Source organism: Balearica regulorum, chromosome 2 (genome assembly GCF_011004875.1).
Source record: "Balearica regulorum gibbericeps isolate bBalReg1 chromosome 2, bBalReg1.pri, whole genome shotgun sequence".
Classification (NCBI taxonomy): Eukaryota; Metazoa; Chordata; class Aves; order Gruiformes; family Gruidae; genus Balearica; species Balearica regulorum.
The window spans coordinates 110,810,617-110,831,236 of NC_046185.1; the positions used below are offsets into that span (position 1 = coordinate 110,810,617).

At 40.3% G+C, this 20,620-nt stretch overlaps 1 protein-coding gene across 5 annotated transcripts in view; it reads right to left on the reverse strand.

Annotated features, from left to right (window-relative positions):
- HECW1 (HECT, C2 and WW domain containing E3 ubiquitin protein ligase 1) overlaps positions 1–20,620 on the reverse strand; it is a 273,833-nt gene that overhangs the window by 62,535 nt on the left and 190,678 nt on the right. For 3 of the 5 annotated variants that reach the window (XM_075745307.1, XM_075745308.1, XM_075745309.1), the window contains 5 exons: positions 18,812–20,179; positions 15,303–15,404; positions 9,804–9,954; positions 4,262–4,392; positions 1,680–1,801 (listed from right to left, as the gene is read on the reverse strand). In XM_075745307.1, coding sequence (XP_075601422.1) covers positions 1,680–1,801; positions 4,262–4,392; positions 9,804–9,954; positions 15,303–15,404; positions 18,812–20,179 — 1,874 coding nt within the window. The remainder of the gene's footprint in view (positions 1–1,679; positions 1,802–4,261; positions 4,393–9,803; positions 9,955–15,302; positions 15,405–18,811; positions 20,180–20,620) is intronic. The other 2 variants (XM_075745311.1, XM_075745310.1) reach the window with 2 other exon arrangements.

Here is a 20,620-nt window from a genome sequence, read left to right on the forward strand (position 1 = left end):
TATTATCTTTATTATGTAAGGATTTATCGTGGTGGTAGTACTGAGAATACTCCCTGCAGCACAGGGTCCCTAATTATAGTAAGGATTGGTAAATGTTATGAAATCACAGAGATATGATCTCTGCCCTGAAGATATGACCTGGTTATGACCCAGGAAAGCTTCATGGTCACAAATTGCTAATATCCCAGCCTACTCCATGACAGAAGTTGTATTTTGATCCAATGTGTGATCAATGACTGTCTGAGTGTCTCTTAGCTGCACTAGGGAAACAAAAAATGAAAGTTTTATCACTCCACAGAAATAAAATATATGAAAAAGGAGAGACTTTTCCTTTTAATTCTAACTGTTGGGTAATATTTTCCAATCCCAACTTCATTGGCATAATTAATAGCTTGAAATTTTAATAGGGGCTTGCGGTTAAAATATTACAACCATGTTAAGCCAGAAGTTATGTGGGCCATTATTTCTGTACAAGTGGAATCTGTATGACCGTTTGACAGATGTTTCAATAGATTATTCTGGCTCTCATATTAGAGACAACTTTATAAGCTCAAACTGAAGGCCTCTCTTGGCTTTTTTTATTTCAGTGAGAAATAAATTTGGGATTCAGTCTCTTGTGAGCTTTTCCTTACACCACTATGGAATCAGTTGCTCATTTTGGAAACAACTATGCCAAATGAAAACGATATTGCTCACAACTATGAATCATCATATATCACCCTGTCAATGGAAGAAATTACGTGCACACCATAACCTAGTTCAGGTAATATCAGATGAGTTAATATATCCTTTCCTCTGCAGGATTTCGTGGGCAATAATCTCTGGCAGATGCTTGGAGATGGACAGCTGGCTTCAACCTGCAAAGTACCACAGCCAAAATTTACTGTCTGTAGTTAGCTACAGACCTGTGCTGAAGCAACTCCTGAAGTGTTTTAATTTCTTTTCCTTTCAAAAAGAAAGGTCATCCCAACCCAGAAACGGATGATTTTACAAATATTCAGAAGTCATGTGTAAATGCCTAGCTGAACTACATTCAAGATACGGAAAACTAGGACTGTATCTGCTTGTGAGATTTCCCTATCTGCTTCCTCCTGGTTGACCTATCATTACATTTTTTCCACTCCACATCAGGTTTGCAAGAAAACATGCAGATTTATTGCATTAATGCAAAAAAAAGTTATTTGAATTTTTGAAAATTCATTTTCATTCTTGGTTCTTCCAAAATAGCTACTCAATTTAGTATTTCTTTCACTGCTTTTTGCCCATGTGCTTCCTGGGAGTGCAAACTGTAGGAGTAAATATTTTTTCCCCCTCTGTTTCCTTGAGACTTTGTGGTATCTGAGTAAGATTTCTGAGGAACACTGCTCGAAAGTCTTGCTCCTTGCATCAACAGACAACAGAATCAACCAAGCCAAAATCAAGGGTTTCTGCTTATTCTGCAAGGATAACATTAATGAGCTTCTTTGTATGAGGGAATTCCTTGTGTGAGGCAGAATCCCAGCAAGAGCCTCCTTGGAGCAGCCTGCCTGTACTGTCCCCAACCTCATGATCAGAAAGGACAAATGAGCCCCATCAATGTCACACAATTCAAATTCACTGTGCGCTCTCCCTGAAGACCTGGGGTGCAGCATTTGGATTCAGAAATCAGTAGTGTGAGAACACAAATCATAATTACTCACATAGTTTGCATGCAGCACAGTGAAGAACTCAGGATTGGTGATGAACTTCACAGCTGGAGACTGCAGCAACAAGGTGATTTTTTGAGAATTCACAGGAGAAAGGGAACCTTCTCTCCTAATCTCTGGAAAAAAAAAAAAGCAGCAAAATCTTATTAACATAGCGACAAGCACAATCGATTATTTAACCTTTACTGAATGGCTGCAGAAGTGATGGAATAAAAAAGTCACCATCCTGCCCAATGCACCTACCTTCTTTGTGCTTTCAAGACAATCCTGCTGGCAAACTGGTAGATGTTCTCCTTATGGATAGTGCTGCAGTGATTACAGTAGCAGGGCAGGAGCTGGATGCTTTTCTGTACTGTATGTTTAAAATTCTGTGTCACATCTACTGCTGTCTCTTAATATCAATGTGACCACAACAGGTTTTACCAGCTAATGGTTTGGATCAACACAGTTATCCAGGTCCTGCCTGGTTACCCCACTGCTGACTTTAGAGAGATCTGATTTCCCAATCCAGCCTGAGGGGTTCACCAGCAGAAAGCATTTGGTGGGTTAAGGAAGCCTCCTGCTCAGCCACTCTTATTTATAATTGCATTATTTTTGGCAAGTTCACGGTTTTGGGGGCTTGTATGATAAAGAGAACACAAAAACAGACAAAAAGGGATTATTTTTAATCAGTATCAATTCAGGAAGCACAGGAGCAGAACCAAGCATTTGAGAATGTAAACTCTGTAAAGGTGGGAACTCCTTGACCTTCTACAGCCACCAGAAAAATGCTTCCTACCATGGAATTATGGCTTCAGTGTGCAGTTCTGGCATTTCCAAATACAAGCCAACTTGTATTTGCAGTCCAGGGAAATTGGATGCAGACATCATCAACAGGATAAATATAGATCCCCATTTTTTCTTGTCAACTATCACTTTTTTTTTCTTTCTTCCTGCTTACATCACCCCTCATCTTTTAATTCTTGGTATTTTATACAATATTAACTTTTTCCTCCCAAAACCAAAGCAATTATCTATAGCAAAACCCATTTCCTAATAACTTAAGATGAGATACATCATGCTCATTAGCTCTTTAGGGTTAAAATAAAAAAGCGAATGTTACATAATAAACTGACCTGAATGCCTACTGGTAGCAACTAATATTAAATTACTGTTTTATTATGTAGGCTATGATAGTAAATAATTATACGTATTACAAGTAATAACTACATTACTTACAATTTAAATATTAACAATACAATGTGTACCTCATTTCCATTTCAGCTTCAAAGAGAGAGGACTGGGTTGTCCCTCTAAGATCCAGTGTAGGTAAAAGGCTCCCATAAATTGCAATACAAAGGATTGCAAAGAAATTTTGAATATCAAACATTAAACATTCTTGGTTAAAATCTATTTTCAAGCTAAAAACACCTAATGGATCAGGAAAACAAACAGGCGAAAGTAAGTATTTTTCTAAACTTGTTTAAAAAAAAAAGTTCACTATTTCTCTGTGTAATTCTTCCTATTCAACATGGAACATCAAGAAAATTCAAGCAGACAGTGTGTTGGTTCTTTCCCTTTGCCAATGCTATTTATAGAGGGATAGCAAAAAGTCAGATTTACTTCCAGTAGACAACATAGAGCACAAAGTTAGGTGGAGGTAAGAATGATCCAAAGGAAGAGAACTGGCCGTTCATTTTGGTGGTGCGAGTTCTCAAGCAAAGCAGCTATTTTTGTGTGTTGCATAGTGGGCGCTAGTCTCATTGCTGGTGTTTCTTACCTGAAAGAAACACTAAGGCTATGGTTTCACAAATGTTTTAAGAAACTAGAAAATACGAGTATGACTACCACCAAAAAGAGCAGAAGAGCTCCCTGTCCTGGGTACACATTCTCCTCCTTTGCAGTGACACTCATTCTTGTCTGGTCATCTAATGAGTCAGATGAAAGAACCAATATGGCTGTAAACAACATTAAGTACAGGAAAGAAGGTTATTTTTCTGACAGATCAGTTCTCTGCTCTGGGATGGGGTGCTGTCAAATGAATTAGTGATGAGCAAAAAGACAGCTGTGCCTCCTTCAGGGGCAGCCCACACTTAGATCAGCTCATAGCTATCACAAAACTGCAGCTTTAAAAACACAAGTATTTCATACTCGATGCCAGGGCCACTGCAGGTGTGACCACAGAGGCACATGTGGCAGTGGAGAAGCCATGCCCAGAGAGAATAAATTGCAATGTTCCAAGATCAAAATCACACTGCAGCAAAAATAAGGCAGCGTTGTTTTTCCAACTACTAAGCTGAATAAAAACCAGGAGCCTTTTCCATTTTAATTTCAAATAGCCCTTTAATAAAGTAAATATGCTTTGTCTGTCTTAGTAGTTGTTAAAAAAGAACTGAGGCCCTTTGTATCTAGCTTTGTACCTGTAGCTTCAGTTATAAAACCTGTAGCTTCAAGTCTAAACCTCTTCTCTTTTAATTAGCTTTCACAACCCAGTATAATAAAGTTCCAGTCTCTTGTGGAAATGCAGATTTCCCCAGAACTGAATGCCATCACTGAGTGGCACTGAACATGCCACTCAATAGCTTTTTTCCCCATACCTGAGCTTGGCTGGGAAGGCTCTGCCTCAGAGTCACTCCCTCCTCCGGTAGGAACTCTCTCCACCCTGTTATTTACTACAGCATCATCTTCAGTCCGCTCTGTTGCAATAGTTCGCTGGATATTTTGGTATCTACATATGTTCAGAGAAAGGAACAACAGGCTTTAGTTAACAAAATAGCTTTCTGGTGATTTCTACCTTAACAATCAGCACTGTTTTTGAATTATTCCAATACTTCTATCTTCAGCACACAACAGAGTAAGACCACACTTCTTCAGTTGATGCAGCTACTCACACTTGGGCCAAGCATTACTCTGCAAATATGGCATTTTGCACTAACAAATAGCTACAGAGGGTGCAAAGCAAGGAAGGCTCAAAGGTCAAATTTAGATGGGTACAGGTTGCTACTAGGCTTCCCTTTAAAACATCTGGACGTCTGGAACCTAAAACTACTGGTAAATCACGGTACCCCCTCTCATTTAGTCTTATGGTAGCATAACCAGTGAAGTAAGGATCAATCCTGTGATGCACTGAGTATCCTTCAGTCTTTCTTATTACAATACTGGATCCACATGCGCAAGTCTAAAAAGGTAAAGACTATTAAGAATGTTCACAAAATGTTTACCATAATACTGCATGGCCAGCAGTTGGGAAAACTTTCATTTTGGTAGGCTATATGGAATGTAAACTAGTAGGCAGTGTGACCTCAAAGAGCTACAATCTAATTGATGTGACAGCCACAGAAGAGTAGAATAGGATATAACACATGAGCTGAGAGAACAGTGTGAGGATGCAAGTGTTATGTCCATTTTTGGAAATCAGTGGGACTGGGCATTTAGCTTGGGTGGTGACTAGTTGCAGAACAAGGAAGAAGAAACAATATAGAGATAAGCAAACAACAGTGAGGAGAACGACAAGGAAATTCTGAATAAAAACCTGCAAATGCCTTAAAAATCTATAACGTCACTTCCATACTAATAATGGAAATAATTGCCACATTAGTTGATGTCAATGGGACTGATCATGGTCTTAGGGATGAGCCCAATCCTAAATACTTTACCAGATCAGGAACAAAGTATATACCTGGCTGTGGGAATAACCCAGAGTGTTTTGAATTCACACTACACAAAACAAATTCTAGTTAACTTGTTCACTCACATAGACAGATGAATAAGATGAGAGATGAATATTTCCCTGGTTCTACTGGCAAGCTATGAATGTCTTATATGTTAAATAAGAAAATATATTTTATATACAGAGAGAGAAAGAAAAGAAAAAGAAAGCATAAGGAGAAAGAGAAAGAAAGAAGCAGAAAGAAAAGGGAAGAAAGAAAATAGGCTCTCAATTATTTTAATTACTTTTATTCCACCTCAATTTTTTTATCCTTATTTCTGGATTGCATTTCTGTAAACAGGATGGCTTTACTGCCTGCCTTTAATCCGATCCAGCATTGTTTGTCTCTCATTTTCCTGACATACACTTTTTTCTTTCCTCAAGTTCTGACTTACAAATTTTACTTACTTTCTCTCTCTTTATTTGTTAATATACACTTTATTCCAAATTAGAAGTCAGTCAGGAGTTAATTCCTCAAAGTGACATGGGATGATTAAAGACAAACAGCTAGGATTTGGCTTTTACATCTCTCAACAGACAACATCTCCAGTAGCTCACTGCAACCCGATCGTGGGCAGAAGGGACGGAGATAATTAAGAAAAATAATTAAAGTTTTAACAGATTTATGCTAAATTTTCTGAGTACTATGTGTGTCCCCCAGTACTCAAAGTCATTTGAAGCTACATTTAGTGTATATTTTGACAGCTCAATAAACAGCATATTTAGAAGTTGGGGTTTTTTTTCCTAAATTGGGGGCCTGTGTTTAAGTAAACATTCATCTTTACAAGGAAATTCTGATAGCAGGGTTTGCAACAGGGTGAATTTTCTGCAGTTTTAAACCCTCTGTTTTAGACCCACATTTTACATTTTTATTCACTTGACTGCAGGCAATTGAATGAACTTTCCATTCCAGTACTGGAGGAGTTTTACAACACCCACATGCAACAGAAAAGGAAAAAAAAAAAAAAAAAAAGTAGTTCATCTAATCAAGGGATATAAGCACACATATAAAAAAATCTTGTAGCTTCAATTTAATTAGATGGTAGAAAATCCCTATTGGCAAACCTTAGAGAGTAACACTAGCTGTATGCCAACAAAAGGCTACACTTTTCTTTTGGGTCTCAATAGTATAAAATCACCTTATATAAAATACCAGAAAATACCAAAGTAATTGGAGAAAACACTGAAAGTGCAAAAGTTATGGGAATGCCTCTGGAAATTTCAGTCTCCTTTCAAACTGATTTGTCAAAGAAATGGAGGTTTAGAAATACCACACTGTGACTGTCTTAACTATCATGGTTATAATTTCTTATGTTACTTATTACCTTTTAAATTAACGTAAAGACAAGTCTAGCTATACATATGCTGCAAAGGATCTTTCCAACAGAGCTTGAACAACAAGGGCTGTTATCTGCTTTGCTAACAAGTGAACAAGTCAGGTAGCGCTGTAGAAAATGAGCAAGTCTTTAAAATAAGAAGTATGGATGTCTCTTTGGAGTTTGCCCAGCACCTGGATTCCAGTTTTGCATTCCCTGTATCCTCAAGTGGCTAGTACAGCTATAGGGGAGCTTGGCGCACAGAAAGAAAGCAGGACTAGGGTCAATCACAACTATGGGGCTGTTTTTTTTCAAGCTGAATTTCCAAAGCTTTGTGGTTTTGGCTGGGCTGGAAATACCAACCTTCCCTGTAATATTTTCGTCTTTCCATTCCCTTCCACAAATGAAACCAGGAAGCTGAAAAGTGAGTAGATTGGTTTAAAAAGAAAAGTCGCCAAGTTTTTTTAACCTGCTAAGTGATTTTGAGTCCAAATTTTGTTTGAGGTTAGAGCAAAAGTTCAGGCTGCTGCTAATTCTATCAGCAAGGTCTATGTTTGCTCTTGCCTCACCTAAAATGATTCTCAGGTGTGACAGCTGAAGAACATTTCAAATTATGAAGTTTGAAATACAATAAAACAGTATTTCTAAAATGAGTGCTTAAAACAAAGCCCAATCCTCCACAGTGCTGATGATAAACATTTATGAAAAGTGGTTTTCCTCATAATCCTGAAATCTGGAGACATGAAATATTTGAAATTAGCTTTAGAACAACAATAATTTTAAAAATTATAACAGTCAGGTTGAAAATACAGAAATGACTTGCCACTGGACAAACGCTGAGAGATTATGTATGAATCTCTTTTACTAGAATCTTAGGAAATGTTCCCAAACTTGGGAACAATAGGAGACCTCCATATTCAACTTCTCGAATCAACACAGATCTTTGGCAGAGAGTAGAGAATCATCAGCTTTTTTCCTCTGTCCCAAGAAGCCATGACAGTTCATGTTTATTAAGTTGCAAAGTGCTTAGTCTCCAACGGGACTCGGGTAAGGAGAGATATCCCACTGCTGAAAACCCTCTATACTTCTCACTTTGTAACTGGATATCGGAATACTGATAATAGAGTGATTCAAAGAATGTCAGTTCCATTAATTGTCAATTCCCAACCCAAACCAGTGACAATCAAATAATAACTAAGAAAGCCAGACAGCTTATATGAAAACTTGAAAGCTGGAGAGGGACTGTTTACAAGGGCATGTAGTGATAGGACAAGGGGTAATGGCTTTAAACTGAAAGAGGGTAGGTTTAGATTAGATAGTAGGAAAACTGGTTGCCAAGAGAGGTTGTAGATGCCCCATCCCTGGAAGTGTTCCAGGCCAGGTTGGATGAGGCTTTGGGCAACCTGGTCTAGTGGAGGGTGTCCCGGCCCCTAAAGGGGGGTTGGAACTAGATGGTCTTTGAGGTCCCTTCCAACCCAAACCATTCTGTGGTTCTGAGATTCTATGATTCTAAAACATGAAAGAATAAAGTTTGAAGCAAGGAGGTCACAAAGCCAGTGTCTACCCTTCAGTTTCTGCTGAGTTAGCTGGTTTAATGATTAACTTGTGTTAACTAACAATGGTAAATTCCTACACAGACTCTCACAAGTGCTTATTACTTTCCTGGTTGTGCTGCACTTACAAAAAGCTTACGTCCACAACAGAGCTTTCTGCTTTCTGTGGCAGAGAACTTGCTTAAGTGGCAGCCAAATAGTCTGAGCTTTGCCATGGCCCAAATCCTTCTTAAAGATAAATGATAAATGGCAGTGCAGTCATGTAAATTCTTTGAAAGAATCTAAGTTAAGCATTCACTTTCTTTAGGTGGTTTTTTTTTTTTAGTATCAACATGGTAGCTTGATACATTCTGAGGAAAGCTATAACGAAAACGAACACTGAGCAGGTTCTTTCACCTAAGACATAAAAACACGTTATGAAATGCCATCCAAAATAATTAATTCTGATGAAAAAGAGGAGAAATTCTTCAAGAATGCGTTGATGGTGTCAAACATTGCAAAACAACCACTTTAAGAAGGCTGGTTTGCTCTCCACAAGTTACATTAACTTTCTATTTGTTGTCATTCAGGGCCCAGTTCTCTTTACGCACAGTAACTCCCAAACTATTTTGCACTCTGAAAAGAGTGCTTTGAAACTCTGCATCCTTCTCTCAGCTGCAGATCTTTCTTTTAGCACAGAAACAAAAGACAAGAAAACTTTTGCGGCACTTTGCATGCTATGATTAGAATATAATTTCAGTTTTGCTTGTCTTTTTCTAGAAACCACATCATTACAGTAAGTAGGGGAAAAAAACACAACCATTTTCTGAAGTAAAAAAGGAGGATTTTTGATCATTTATTTTTTCTCTTTCATCTTAAATTCAGTCCGAAAAGCAAGCATAAGAAGAAAATGATACACAATTCTATGTGTGGACTAGTCAAACAAAGGGAAAATATGCACCATGTTAAGAGATATCTCAGCCAGCTCAGAATGAACTGACAGATTTACAGGGCCCAATGCAACACTAAGCAGATCTGTCTATGCCTAGAAATGCGTACAGTCCTATTAGAGCAGTGCTCTGCCCTGGAAAAAGAGACAGACCTTTCAACAGGCCTAATTAGCTTGAGTAGAAATGCCATACTGATATGGCAACACTATTTAAATAACAGCTCAGAAACCTCTGCAGCACAGCACTAGATGCTGACGCATCGATATCACTCTTACAGTTAAATAGCAAAAGTGACCCCGTGTTTTGGAAGAACACTCCCTTGTCTTCTGGGACTAATTTCTAAAAAGTTTTCCAAAAACCCCTTCTTGCTGTTTGAAACATTTTGCAACATCTTTCACTCAACAGTGCTTCTCATGTGGGCAAGTTTGGGTACTGGACACCCACAGCAGGCACACCAGCAGGCTGAAAGACATCAGCAGTAGGGACAGCAACATGTATGTTGCACTCGGACAAGGAGGAAACATAAATCCTTAGGGAGCCAATGCAATGCACTGGGGAAGGAAGGAGGCCACTGGGGCAGTGTGGAAAAAGGGGAGCACAGATCTCAAGGGAAGATAGGTGCAAGTGCTCACCGCCGGTTCAGCTGCTCCATTTGCTGGATGGAGCCAGACCTGTGGATCCCATCTGGCGTTGCTGCGGCTGTGGGGCGCTGCCACGTGGTGGTTCGGTTGACATGATCAACGTAGAATACCCTCCCGTGGCTGTCTATCCGAGCTTCCCAATCTAGGGTTGGAAAAAAAAGGAAGGGGTGATGCTGTCAGTGTGATGCCTTCCAGAAAACCTACATGCGGGAGATACATATACACGCACACACATATACACAGACAAGGTATATACACACGAGAAATACTATAGAGTGTCTACATGCGTGCAATATATATTATGTGTATATATTCAAAGTATACATTCAAATGTGTATATATACTATGTGCTTGTCTAGATATAGATGTATATGCAGTATATGCATATACATAAGCACTTCACACACAGCACATAGGTAGCCTATGGAATTCTTCACCATAGACTACGAAAACCAAGTGACATAGTGGCTACATTTCTTAAAGGGCTGGATAATTTTACAATTAGTAATACTGGTTGGCTGGATTCACTGCAGGTTGGGGTAGCCACAGAGAACCAACTCTTAGTAGAAGAGGATTACATCTGAGCTAATGTGGCAAATCCCATGTTTTCTTTTTTGTTATATTTCAGAATGCACGTTTCATTTCTCTCTTTTTTTATAAGGTGGCTTCGAAGGATACCATACAGCAATTAAATGCTCCCCTGAAAACTGATCACAGCCTGGTTGGACATACGCTTAGAAATCTCTCTAAACAGAGGAGTATCATAAATCTATTGCTCTGATGAATGCCAACTAGATTGAAAGTTTGCAGTATAATATCAAGCCTTCCATCATTATTGTTTCCTGCTAAAGTTTAAGTTGTCCCATGATTGAAAACGAAGTTATTTGGTATATGATGGCTTGTGGAAAATGGTAGTGTTGATAAAAAAAAGTGTTTGGAACAGGAGAAATTCAGAAATGAGTCTAGCAAAGCCACATATCAAATTGGTTGGAATGTATGGAGTAGTGATATAAATTAGACTTGCTAGCTTCGTATTTCTACATGATCCATCAACTGATGACATACCTATGTAAATATATGCACATACTTTCTACATGTGTTTATATACAAACCTCACTCACATTCACACACAAATCCACATATGGTGATTACCTTCGGGGGCAAACACTTCTTCTTATTCCCACTCTCTTACTATGATACCCTGCTCCCTGATGAGTCCATTCCTTCTTCTATGGCTTTCTATGATCAAATTCAGGACCAGCTGGATTTCATACTTTATGTATTTTATCTCCTACTCTCTAAGAGTAGGACTGAAGTTGTACCTCTTCCTGCTGTGTCTGGAAACCTCTTCTTCACGGCCATTTCCCATTCCCTGAATGCTAGCCCTGGCTAAACTCAGTTCCCATACCTGGGCTGGTCCCAGACAAGTATAGGCTGTCTTAGTCTATGGCTGGCTGCCCCTGACATGTTAATCCCACAAACCTTCAAAGATGGGCACTGGGAGTCCTCGGAGGAATTTTCTGTAAGACTCCAAAACAACAAGAGCCATACGTACATGCATTATTTCTTTCAAAACTGACTATAAGTACCTCAGTCCTCACAGATTCAAAACCTATAGTCACACCACAGGTACACACGCAGTGTCTCTCACTGTGAACATCACTATATAATTTTATGGAGAGAACTCTCTCTTCCTCCCACCAGGTAAAGCTTCCCAAGGATGTTGTAACTGTTTCAAGAGCAAGATCATAGCTTTGTAAAAACAACACCTAAAACATAAGGCAGTGAAAAACAGCACATCAAGTACAACAGATACACATTGAAGGAAAACAGACTGACATATAAGGCAGACCAAAGGCCAGAGCCTTGCTGAGCACACTGTCACTGGTGGCAGGTGTACCACCATGGGTGGGGAATGGTCCTTCTGGAGCTATGCATTATCTGCAATATCCTCAAGCAAATAATCTTGGCCAGATCAAAGGTGACATGATGTATCTTAACATCACTAAGATCTTCATTTTCCTTATTGTTGTCTGGCAAAGGACAAATGCTAGCCCTCACCCCACACTGTTGTAGTATACATGTAATAAGTTGAGCATAACACAGGTTGATGGATAATTAGAAGCTCATAGGCAATGCTGTAGATCCACACTCTAGACAGCCTACAAAAGACACAAACTGGTCATGTTGGTCTGAACCCTGCTGATGGACACTTAGTAAGAATAATACTACCCAATTACACAAAGAAGGGCTTCTCATAATCCAGCCCTGTGCACTACCAGCTCTAGAGGCTATGTTGCAGTGTCTCTCTAATTAAATGGACCTTGGAGTTCCTAAGCTTCTAAGCATAATACTTAGAAATCTAGGAGCAACTAAGCCTGTCCAGGGCTTGGAGGTCACAGTGAAAATATCAGGTCAGGATCATGCAGACTGGATTACAACTTCAGAAATGCTATTTCTATTGGATATATCAGACATCCAGCAGCAGTATGTACAGACACGAACTATACCTATCTGTGAGCGCTGCTTTAGTCATTGCTTTATGGGCATATACACCTGAAACCATGGCCTGACACTTGCATTGGCATGCTAAAATATTAGTAACTGTGTGTCACATGGCTTTTGAGAAACCTGCAGCAGTAGTGCTCCTTGCAACAGCATTTCTAATCAGCTGAATAAGTCTTCTTTTGGTGACCTGGGAAGGCTGTCAGAGGGTGGCAGGTGCTGATACTTTTGTTGTACATAGGTGGCAGATGCACCTTCTGCCTTCCCAAGAGACAACCTGTAAGTGACACAAGTCACTGAAGTTGCATATACCATATTTGTGGACAGACGGATGGATACCTGCACAGAGAGATGAACAGGCTGACAGGTCAATTGACAGACAGAACTCTGCTTCTGAGCTGAGCTCAAGTTCCTTCATGCTACTTCAGGGGCATAGGTGATCTAGAAAGCAGCCAAGTCTCCTCAGGGTCTTTTGTTAGTTTTTCAGGCAAAATAAGACTGACTACAACAGAGACAAACCTCCATCTAATTTCACAGTAAGAGCATGCTGGAGCACAGGCCGGGGACAGGACAGTACTGGTTCTGTTCTCCAGTGGTCCTGCTCCATCAGCCGAGTCACATTTCACAGCAGCCTCTGAAACTCCTCTGGTTTATACCAGAAGACACAATTTTTTCTGGCAGGACCATAATCCTGGCAGGGCAAAGTAAATACGCTGTCCTTCCCTTTCCAAGCTCAGCCACACCGTTGGCAAAGAGCAATTCTGAACTGGGGATATGTATTTTTCTTGTCTTAATTTCTGTAGGGTTTCCAGCAGTACTAGCAAACACACATGTTATAAGGGGTGACTTAACACCATTATGAGGCTGTACAAACTCTGCAAATCTTCTGTCAATCTCGTATAGGCCTTAATATTCAGACTGGTCATTATGACATTCTTACATAAATAATGAATCTGTTCTACTTTACTTTCCTACATAAAACTGTCTGAAATTACATTTCCTCCTTGAGACCAACTGTTGTGGGGTTATGATGAAACAAAGTTATTCAGAAAACTATTCAAAAGAGAAAGATGACTGTCCAGAAGATTGTCTGTGACCAAAGTAAAACCAGTCAACACTGAACTTGCAGCACTGGCAAATTATCTTCAGCTCTACTTATGGACAGAAGCTAATGCTGCATGTGAGAAATAAGCCAGGTTTCATCATTTAACTCAGGTTGAAAATATAAAGTTTCCTCCTTTCACATGATTTAAGAATTATTTATCTTAGGATTAAGAGTCATTAAAGGCAGAGATAGTGATACTGAATGCTAGAAGAAGAAACTTTTCTAGATTAAGGCTATAGTTTTCATTTTGAAATTACCTTAAAATTTCATTCGAAGTTTTTAGAAACAGGCTTCCAAGTTGATATTATCCAATTCAACTTTTTTGCCCCCCAAATTAACTTAGTACCGTCTATTCCTATTAAGATTAATATATTTGAGCCCACAGTGTCAGCCTTTATTGTAAAAATGATGTAATATGCAAATGCTAAAATAAAACCCTACAAAAGGATATCACTTCTGTACTGTATCATTGTACATTGCATTTCATGTCCTTAAACCCTGTTGTGAAAGAACTTGTGAAAACCTACAGTACAAATATTGCCTTGTGAGGATAATTAAAGAGGAAAAATTTATTAAATTGACGATAGAAGAATATGGAACAGATTCACAGTATATTTTGTTTACCTAAGCTGGTGTCAGTGTCCTATCATTAAGTCATCTAATGGGGAATGTGCCCTATTCGCAAAGTGTTGAGGTAAGAGTGGGAGGAAGAGAAATATTTGCCTGTTACAGAGGTAACCGTTCCCATTTCATCATTCACTGGCAAACCACAGTGGGACTCTAGTAAGACTTCATTGAGGTAAAGGCATTTGAATCATTCATGCTACTGTGCAGCTGATGCTAGCATCGGGTCTATTTTCAGCCTAAGGAATACTGACAGCATCATTGGTAAATGATGAATTATTTGTCAAGGGCACCATAGGCCAAATAAGCGTGCTCCCTTCTTGGGCTCTGAAGAAAATGGAGTGCTTTGTTTATACATCTGGTTGTTTTTTTCTGAGGCACTGCACATTTTAGGTTGTTAAATCATGTGCTGAAGTTGAACGGCGATCAGCAGCACGTTGTAGGGCATAGAGTGCGCTCTACTGGGCACTTAACGCCAATGCAAAAAGCAGAGTAATCCTCCAGGAATACACAAGGGAAAGGCTACAGAGACAAGTGAAAACATCTCCAGCAGTTGATTTGTGGTAAGAATCCCAAATTATCAGCCTGCTAATCGATCACACTATCTAAGACCCTCTCATTTTTATCCAATGCATCTGCAGACAACATTACAGTCCATAATGAACATAAAATTCACTGATTATCAAATCCAAAGACAGTACAAGACAACCACTCTAACACAAGCTGCCTTTTCCCAGCTTGTGCTGGGAAACTGTCTGTCCCAGAAGCATCCTGACTGTGAAAAGGTTCCTGCTGGACCTGGAAGCAGAGCTGACAGACCACAGGGACTGCCATCCCGAACCATCTTTGAAGTTGGTTGTGGAAAACCTGGAGACAAACATTATAGAAAAAACAGAGTACTTCACTGATACACCACCCAAAAAGCTTTATAGTGAGGCTTCCAGAACACCTGACAGATACCCCCTCATTCCAGTCTAAACACACTGACTGGAAACAGGGAAATACTATTTTCATTTCATAGTAGCTAAGGAAGAAGACAGACCAAAGCAGAGGGAGGTTATGGAACTTGTCCAAAATAACATGACAACACTTGAAGTCAGGATCAAATAAGGGAAACAAAAGGGCATATTGCTTGGGTTCTGGAGAATGTATATACAGAACAGATGGAGTTATTTAGAAAGACATACTGACCTCTACACTGTTTGAGTTAACAGGAAAAGCTGAAAAATGCAATAAATTAAAAAACTAAGGCTTACTTGGTGGAAGAGGCTCATCGATAGTTGGGTAGTGATGATGGTCAGGCCTCAGAGAAGGAAGCTGGCTGACTGGCTGAGAATTATGGAGTAAAGGACAATCACCTACGGACAAGATATTCAAGACATTGACAGTCATTCACTGCTTTCACAATGTGGTTCAAAAATGTGCTACTGTAAAACAAGTGATTATTTTTTACATAGGTTAGCCTCATGTACTAGCAGCTCTGGTTATTCCTATTTTCAGGCACTATTTTAATAAAAATTCATATGCCAAAGAATTATTAAAATAATGCAGTCAAGGCTTTGATCTCAGGTTTGAGTCAACGCTCAACTATTATGGGCCAGATTCTGGACTCATAGACACACAAGTGTAAGCGAGAGAAGAATCAGGCTTGATCTCTGAGAAATACTGTGCGTATACAACAAAACTGAAGCTTCTACAGAAATTGGAAGGAACATGCAAAATCCTGGTTCCAACTTTTAATTCATCCCATCGGTGGAATACAAAGCTAAAAGCTGCCTTGGATTTTTCTCTGCTTTTCCAAAAGATCAATGGTTGTATAAGTGGACTGGAATGGCAGGATTTTGCAGTTCCTGCAAAGCAAAAGATAATCCCCCTTCTATAGGTATTTTTCAAAATTCAAAGAGTCCATCTTGGGTGGAAGGAGGGAGAATGAGAGAAGGACCAGAAACAGGTAGGAGACAGGTAGTAGAAGAGGACAAAAGAGAGTGAGACATAGTCAGGATCCGAGATAAAGAAGGAAGACCTGAGATACAGAAGAGGGAAAGAAGAAGAAGAGACACACACAGTAGACAGTGCAGAGGAAGTTTTTAAACACTAACATTGTATACACGTCTATATATCCAATATGACAGAAATGAAACCTAAGCAAATGTCCAAACTCATGTCCTGTTGAAAGGAATGAGTAACTTAAGATCCAGTCAATGTTTATAGAATCCTTTAAGAAACTAAGAAGTTGTAGTAAGAACGAAAAAGCATTCCTCATCTTAGACTTAATTGTGAGAATAAGGAACCTGCACGTTAAAAGTTCACAGGTTCCAGAATTCAGATCCCTTCTTGGTCTGTCCTTAAAACTTAGAAACCAGGACTATTTATGTTACTAATGGACACGTTTTCATGCTGTGTGGTAACAGTTTTTCACTATAACCTCCAGCTCTAGGTGGGCCTGTTAATACAGATACAATCTAAGTTGCACAAATATAACATTCACATGCATCAGAAAGATGCAGCTTAGGGAAAAAAATATATTTAGCATTTCTAACATCACCAGAAAATTACCCAAAGATATTTCAAAATTAAAAACCAGACCATTCAGCTAAGCCAAACTGACTGCGTGCTGGCTGGTTTAACTGTCTTTAACGTCAGAATCTTAATAGCCTAAGAATGAACATTTTGTAAAAAATTCAAACATAGAGTTATCAAATGTAAAAAAAAAAATTATCAAAAAATATGTTTTTTCTTTAAACAACCAACAGCTAGAAGGCAGAAGCCAATTTTGTATAAAACTGCAAAAAAATTTCACACCATTCAGAAGTGAGAAAAATTGCTTAGACAAAAATACTCCCTCTTCTAGGTGCTCTGATGATACCGTATGGCCTGTTTAATGTCTTCATTAAACCACTTGTGTATAGGCGTATCTCACAGTGCATCTGCTGCATGTTTTAGACAGACAGCAGAGTTATGTAAGTTATTACTCAGTGCTAAAAGTCCATCTCTCACAGCCTTAAAAACCGTGCTGTTACTACAGCTGTTGTAGTACCAACTCCCAGATCATCCATCTTTACTTACCATAATTGACTCTCCCCTAGTCAAGATAGTTACGCCAAGCCAGTGGAAGCATGGTAGTATCGGTCACCTGGAGTGCATGGAGGTGACCACATCTACTGTATTTGTAACAGCTGCCAAATCACAAAGCAATGTGCACATTTACCGAAGCACCCTCAGTGATATCAAAAGAGTGCTAAGAGCCAGGCTGCCCTTTGGGCATACTCTCTTTCAGCTAATCAAAGCAAAGCCATCGTAAATACTGCAGCGCCCTTTATACAGGCACAATCTTGGAGCTGTACTGAATCTGTATGCAAAGACACTCTCCCCCGCACATCGCCTCTCAAAAGTACACATAATCCAAAATAACCATCAAATGTGTAAGCACAGTCTCACACGCACACATGCTCATGCCCCCTTAGGTACACCTGCATATAAATGCTGTCCATGCGCAAAGACCCTTGCCTGCAAGGAAGGAAACTGTGGGTTTCTATACCTCTGTGTACTTCTGAGAATTTAATTCTTTGGGCTAGATTCTGCTCTGCAGAGTGAGTAATCGCCTAGGCCCAGCTGTCTAGAAAGTCTTTACACAGTCTAGCATGTAAGGCCACCCTTACATCTTTCTTTCTGCTGGGGCAGTGTCTGTGGCAGGGGAAGGTGGGAGCAAATAAATTGGGAATGGAGAAGGAAAGGGTAGAAGGATGCTTTGGTTGAGGTTTCACTGTGATCCCCAAATATGTTATCCTTTTGGTGCCATTTTAATTTGGTGTCACTTCTAGTGGGAGACAGATGGTTCAGGATTTGAGAATGCAAAGACTACCTCTTGACCTAGCTGCATACTCCTTTAGCTGGTACTGAGGCCTTTATTTCTTCAGCTGGAGAAAAATGATACACCAGCTGAAGAAAAGATGAGTGACCAAACCCACCCTTCTGTAACTCCACACAACATAAAATGAGTTACCAAAGGGAGGCATTCAATGTAATGGTTTAGAGGGATTGGGGAAAAAACATATCTAAATTAGAAAGACAAAAAATTACTTTCTTAAGTATGCTTTATGTCTAGAGAAGGCTAAGAAGATTAGAATTTTTTCAATATAGTTCCATTTTCAAAGCATCTATGAAAACCAAAATCTCTGTTGAGTTGCCCTACGGTCTGTGAAATCTGAGGTAAATTTGTTTGATATTTGGGGAACTGGAAAAAAGAGGGCTAGAAAACTGCATTCATAAGAGACAAATATTTGCATTTCTCCATGCTTATGACTGTATGTGGCTACCAATCATATACAGACACTAGCCCAGATCTTTAACTGACATAAATCAGCATATCTGTCCCTTGACAAGCACAAGCTGGTCCTCTCTCTGACTATCAGAGACATGGCAGCACATCAGATACATGAAATGGAACAATCCCAGGAAATAAGGAATGAGTTGGTGGAAGTGATAATGCTGATCTGCCACATAACTACAGTAGCTAATCCTGATTTTATGCATGTATATCTACAGAAATCCATATATACAGATCCCCATCTGATTTATTTAGTTTTGCTGGGATTTTTAAGGGCAGGCTCAATCATCCAACCCTCCCTGATATACCTGGCCCAGCTCACAGCCCCCAAATTTGTATGAAATAAACCGTAAGCTATCTGAAACCTCGATTATCTGATGCCTTCTGTGACATCCAGATAATCAAGGTTGCTCAGTGCATCGATTCTCAGGATCTAACCTTCTCTTCTGCTGCTTGGACCTGCTATTGGGGTGTCTAGACTTTCTGTGGCTCTTTGTGGATTCCCACCATGAGCTACTAGTTCATCTGGCCACTGGGAGGAGCCATCCACTTGCTCCCTGTCCAGCTCAGGGCTCTGTACTGAATCTGGCACTGACTCAAAAGCACTGTTCTCCTCCTCCTCATCATCCTGTGAGGAAAAGACCGTGCTCTCAGAAATCTTTGCACTGTCGACAGAGGAGAAGCGGGTATGGCTGGAGAAGCGATTGTTACTGTCATAACAGGAGGTGCTGTAGCAAGAAGTGCTGTAGCAGGAGGTACTGTAGCAGGAAGTGCTGTAGCAAGAGGGGCTGTAGCAAGAGGTGTCGCAGGCCTCACATTCATTGTCACCGTTGGGCCTGGAGCTCGACTCGCTCTCACTTCCTGTCCTGGGGTGTTCCCCATCCAAAAGCCCATCATTTAAGTCTGCAAGTTGCTCATCCAAGGTTCCAGGAGGCACTGTGCTCTGGCTGAAGTTCTCTTCAGCCTCATTTTCAAGAGGAGGCTCTGCTGCCACTGTCTCACTCTCACTGACCACCTCCTTCTCCAACGCCTCCTTGACTGTAGACTCCTCATCATTCTCCCCACCATTACCACCATCTTGCTCTTCTTCCCCATCGCTGCTCATCTGTGCCGAGGGCAGGCTGTGGAGCAGGTTGTGGATCCGTATGTAGTGCGTGCGAGGGGTCTCTGGCTCACCACAAGCTGAAGCTATGACTGTCTCAAGTTCAGACACAGGCAGGGAGCATGGCCTGTTTTTCCTCTTTGCTGTGGTCCTCAATTGTAGCTTGTTGTCTTCCTCCTCCTGGGCTGAAGCCCCTTCTTCATCCTGACTCTTCTCTAGGTCCTTGCCAGCATGCACATCTGCACTCACCTCATCAATATCTAACGTTTCTATGCTGGTCAAGACTCCATCATCTCCCTGAGTACCAGAATTGACTTTGTTATTTTCCCTAACTTCAGTCTCGGGAGGAGACATGCAAGCCAGCAGAGCCGGCTGCTCCGTGAGGTCCGTAGCGATTAAAGAAGGCAGCACTTCTCCTGGGATGGATTCCAAGGGCTCAGGAACTGGTACCGCATCAACCTCCCCATCTCCTGCTAGCTCTTCATTTAAGCTGTTCTGGTTGACTTCCCCAGGTGGTTTGACAGCCCCTGGGCTATCGACACTGTTCACACTGTATCCATTTAGCTGTTCTGGAGCTGTACTTTCTGAGGTCACTGTGTTGATGCATGGAGGCTCACCGAGGCTTTCCTCTGTGGGGTTGTTCACAGGGCTTTCCTGGAGGTCAGCTGGCTCAGGATCAGCACTAATGGAGACCTCTTCATCATCTGTATGAGACAGGAAAAGAAATTACTTACTCTTTTAACAAGAAGTGTTGACTGAACCAGAAGCTTGGCTGTGGGGGCACAGGCATCCCCAGCAATCTGAGAAAATTAAAAGCATAAATTACAGTGTGAAATGAGTGGGCAATGAAGCAACTACCAAGAAATGCTGCTTTTTTGCTAGGCAGTCTTTGTACAGTGAATTTAACAATTATGGGGCTTACTCATGGTGGTAATCTGTTATGTAGCACACTGCCCTCCTGGCAATATAACCTGAAGGAAACACCTTCTTGAAACTCCTCTTTGAGCCAAACTGGCATTGGAGGAATATCATGGGAATGACAAGGAAGTCTTCCCTGAGGTTTTAATGCTGTTTTTCTTGTCATGCTGAAGCTGACAGGACTCCACAACAGAGAACTTAAAAAAATGTTTTTCACACCCCTGAAA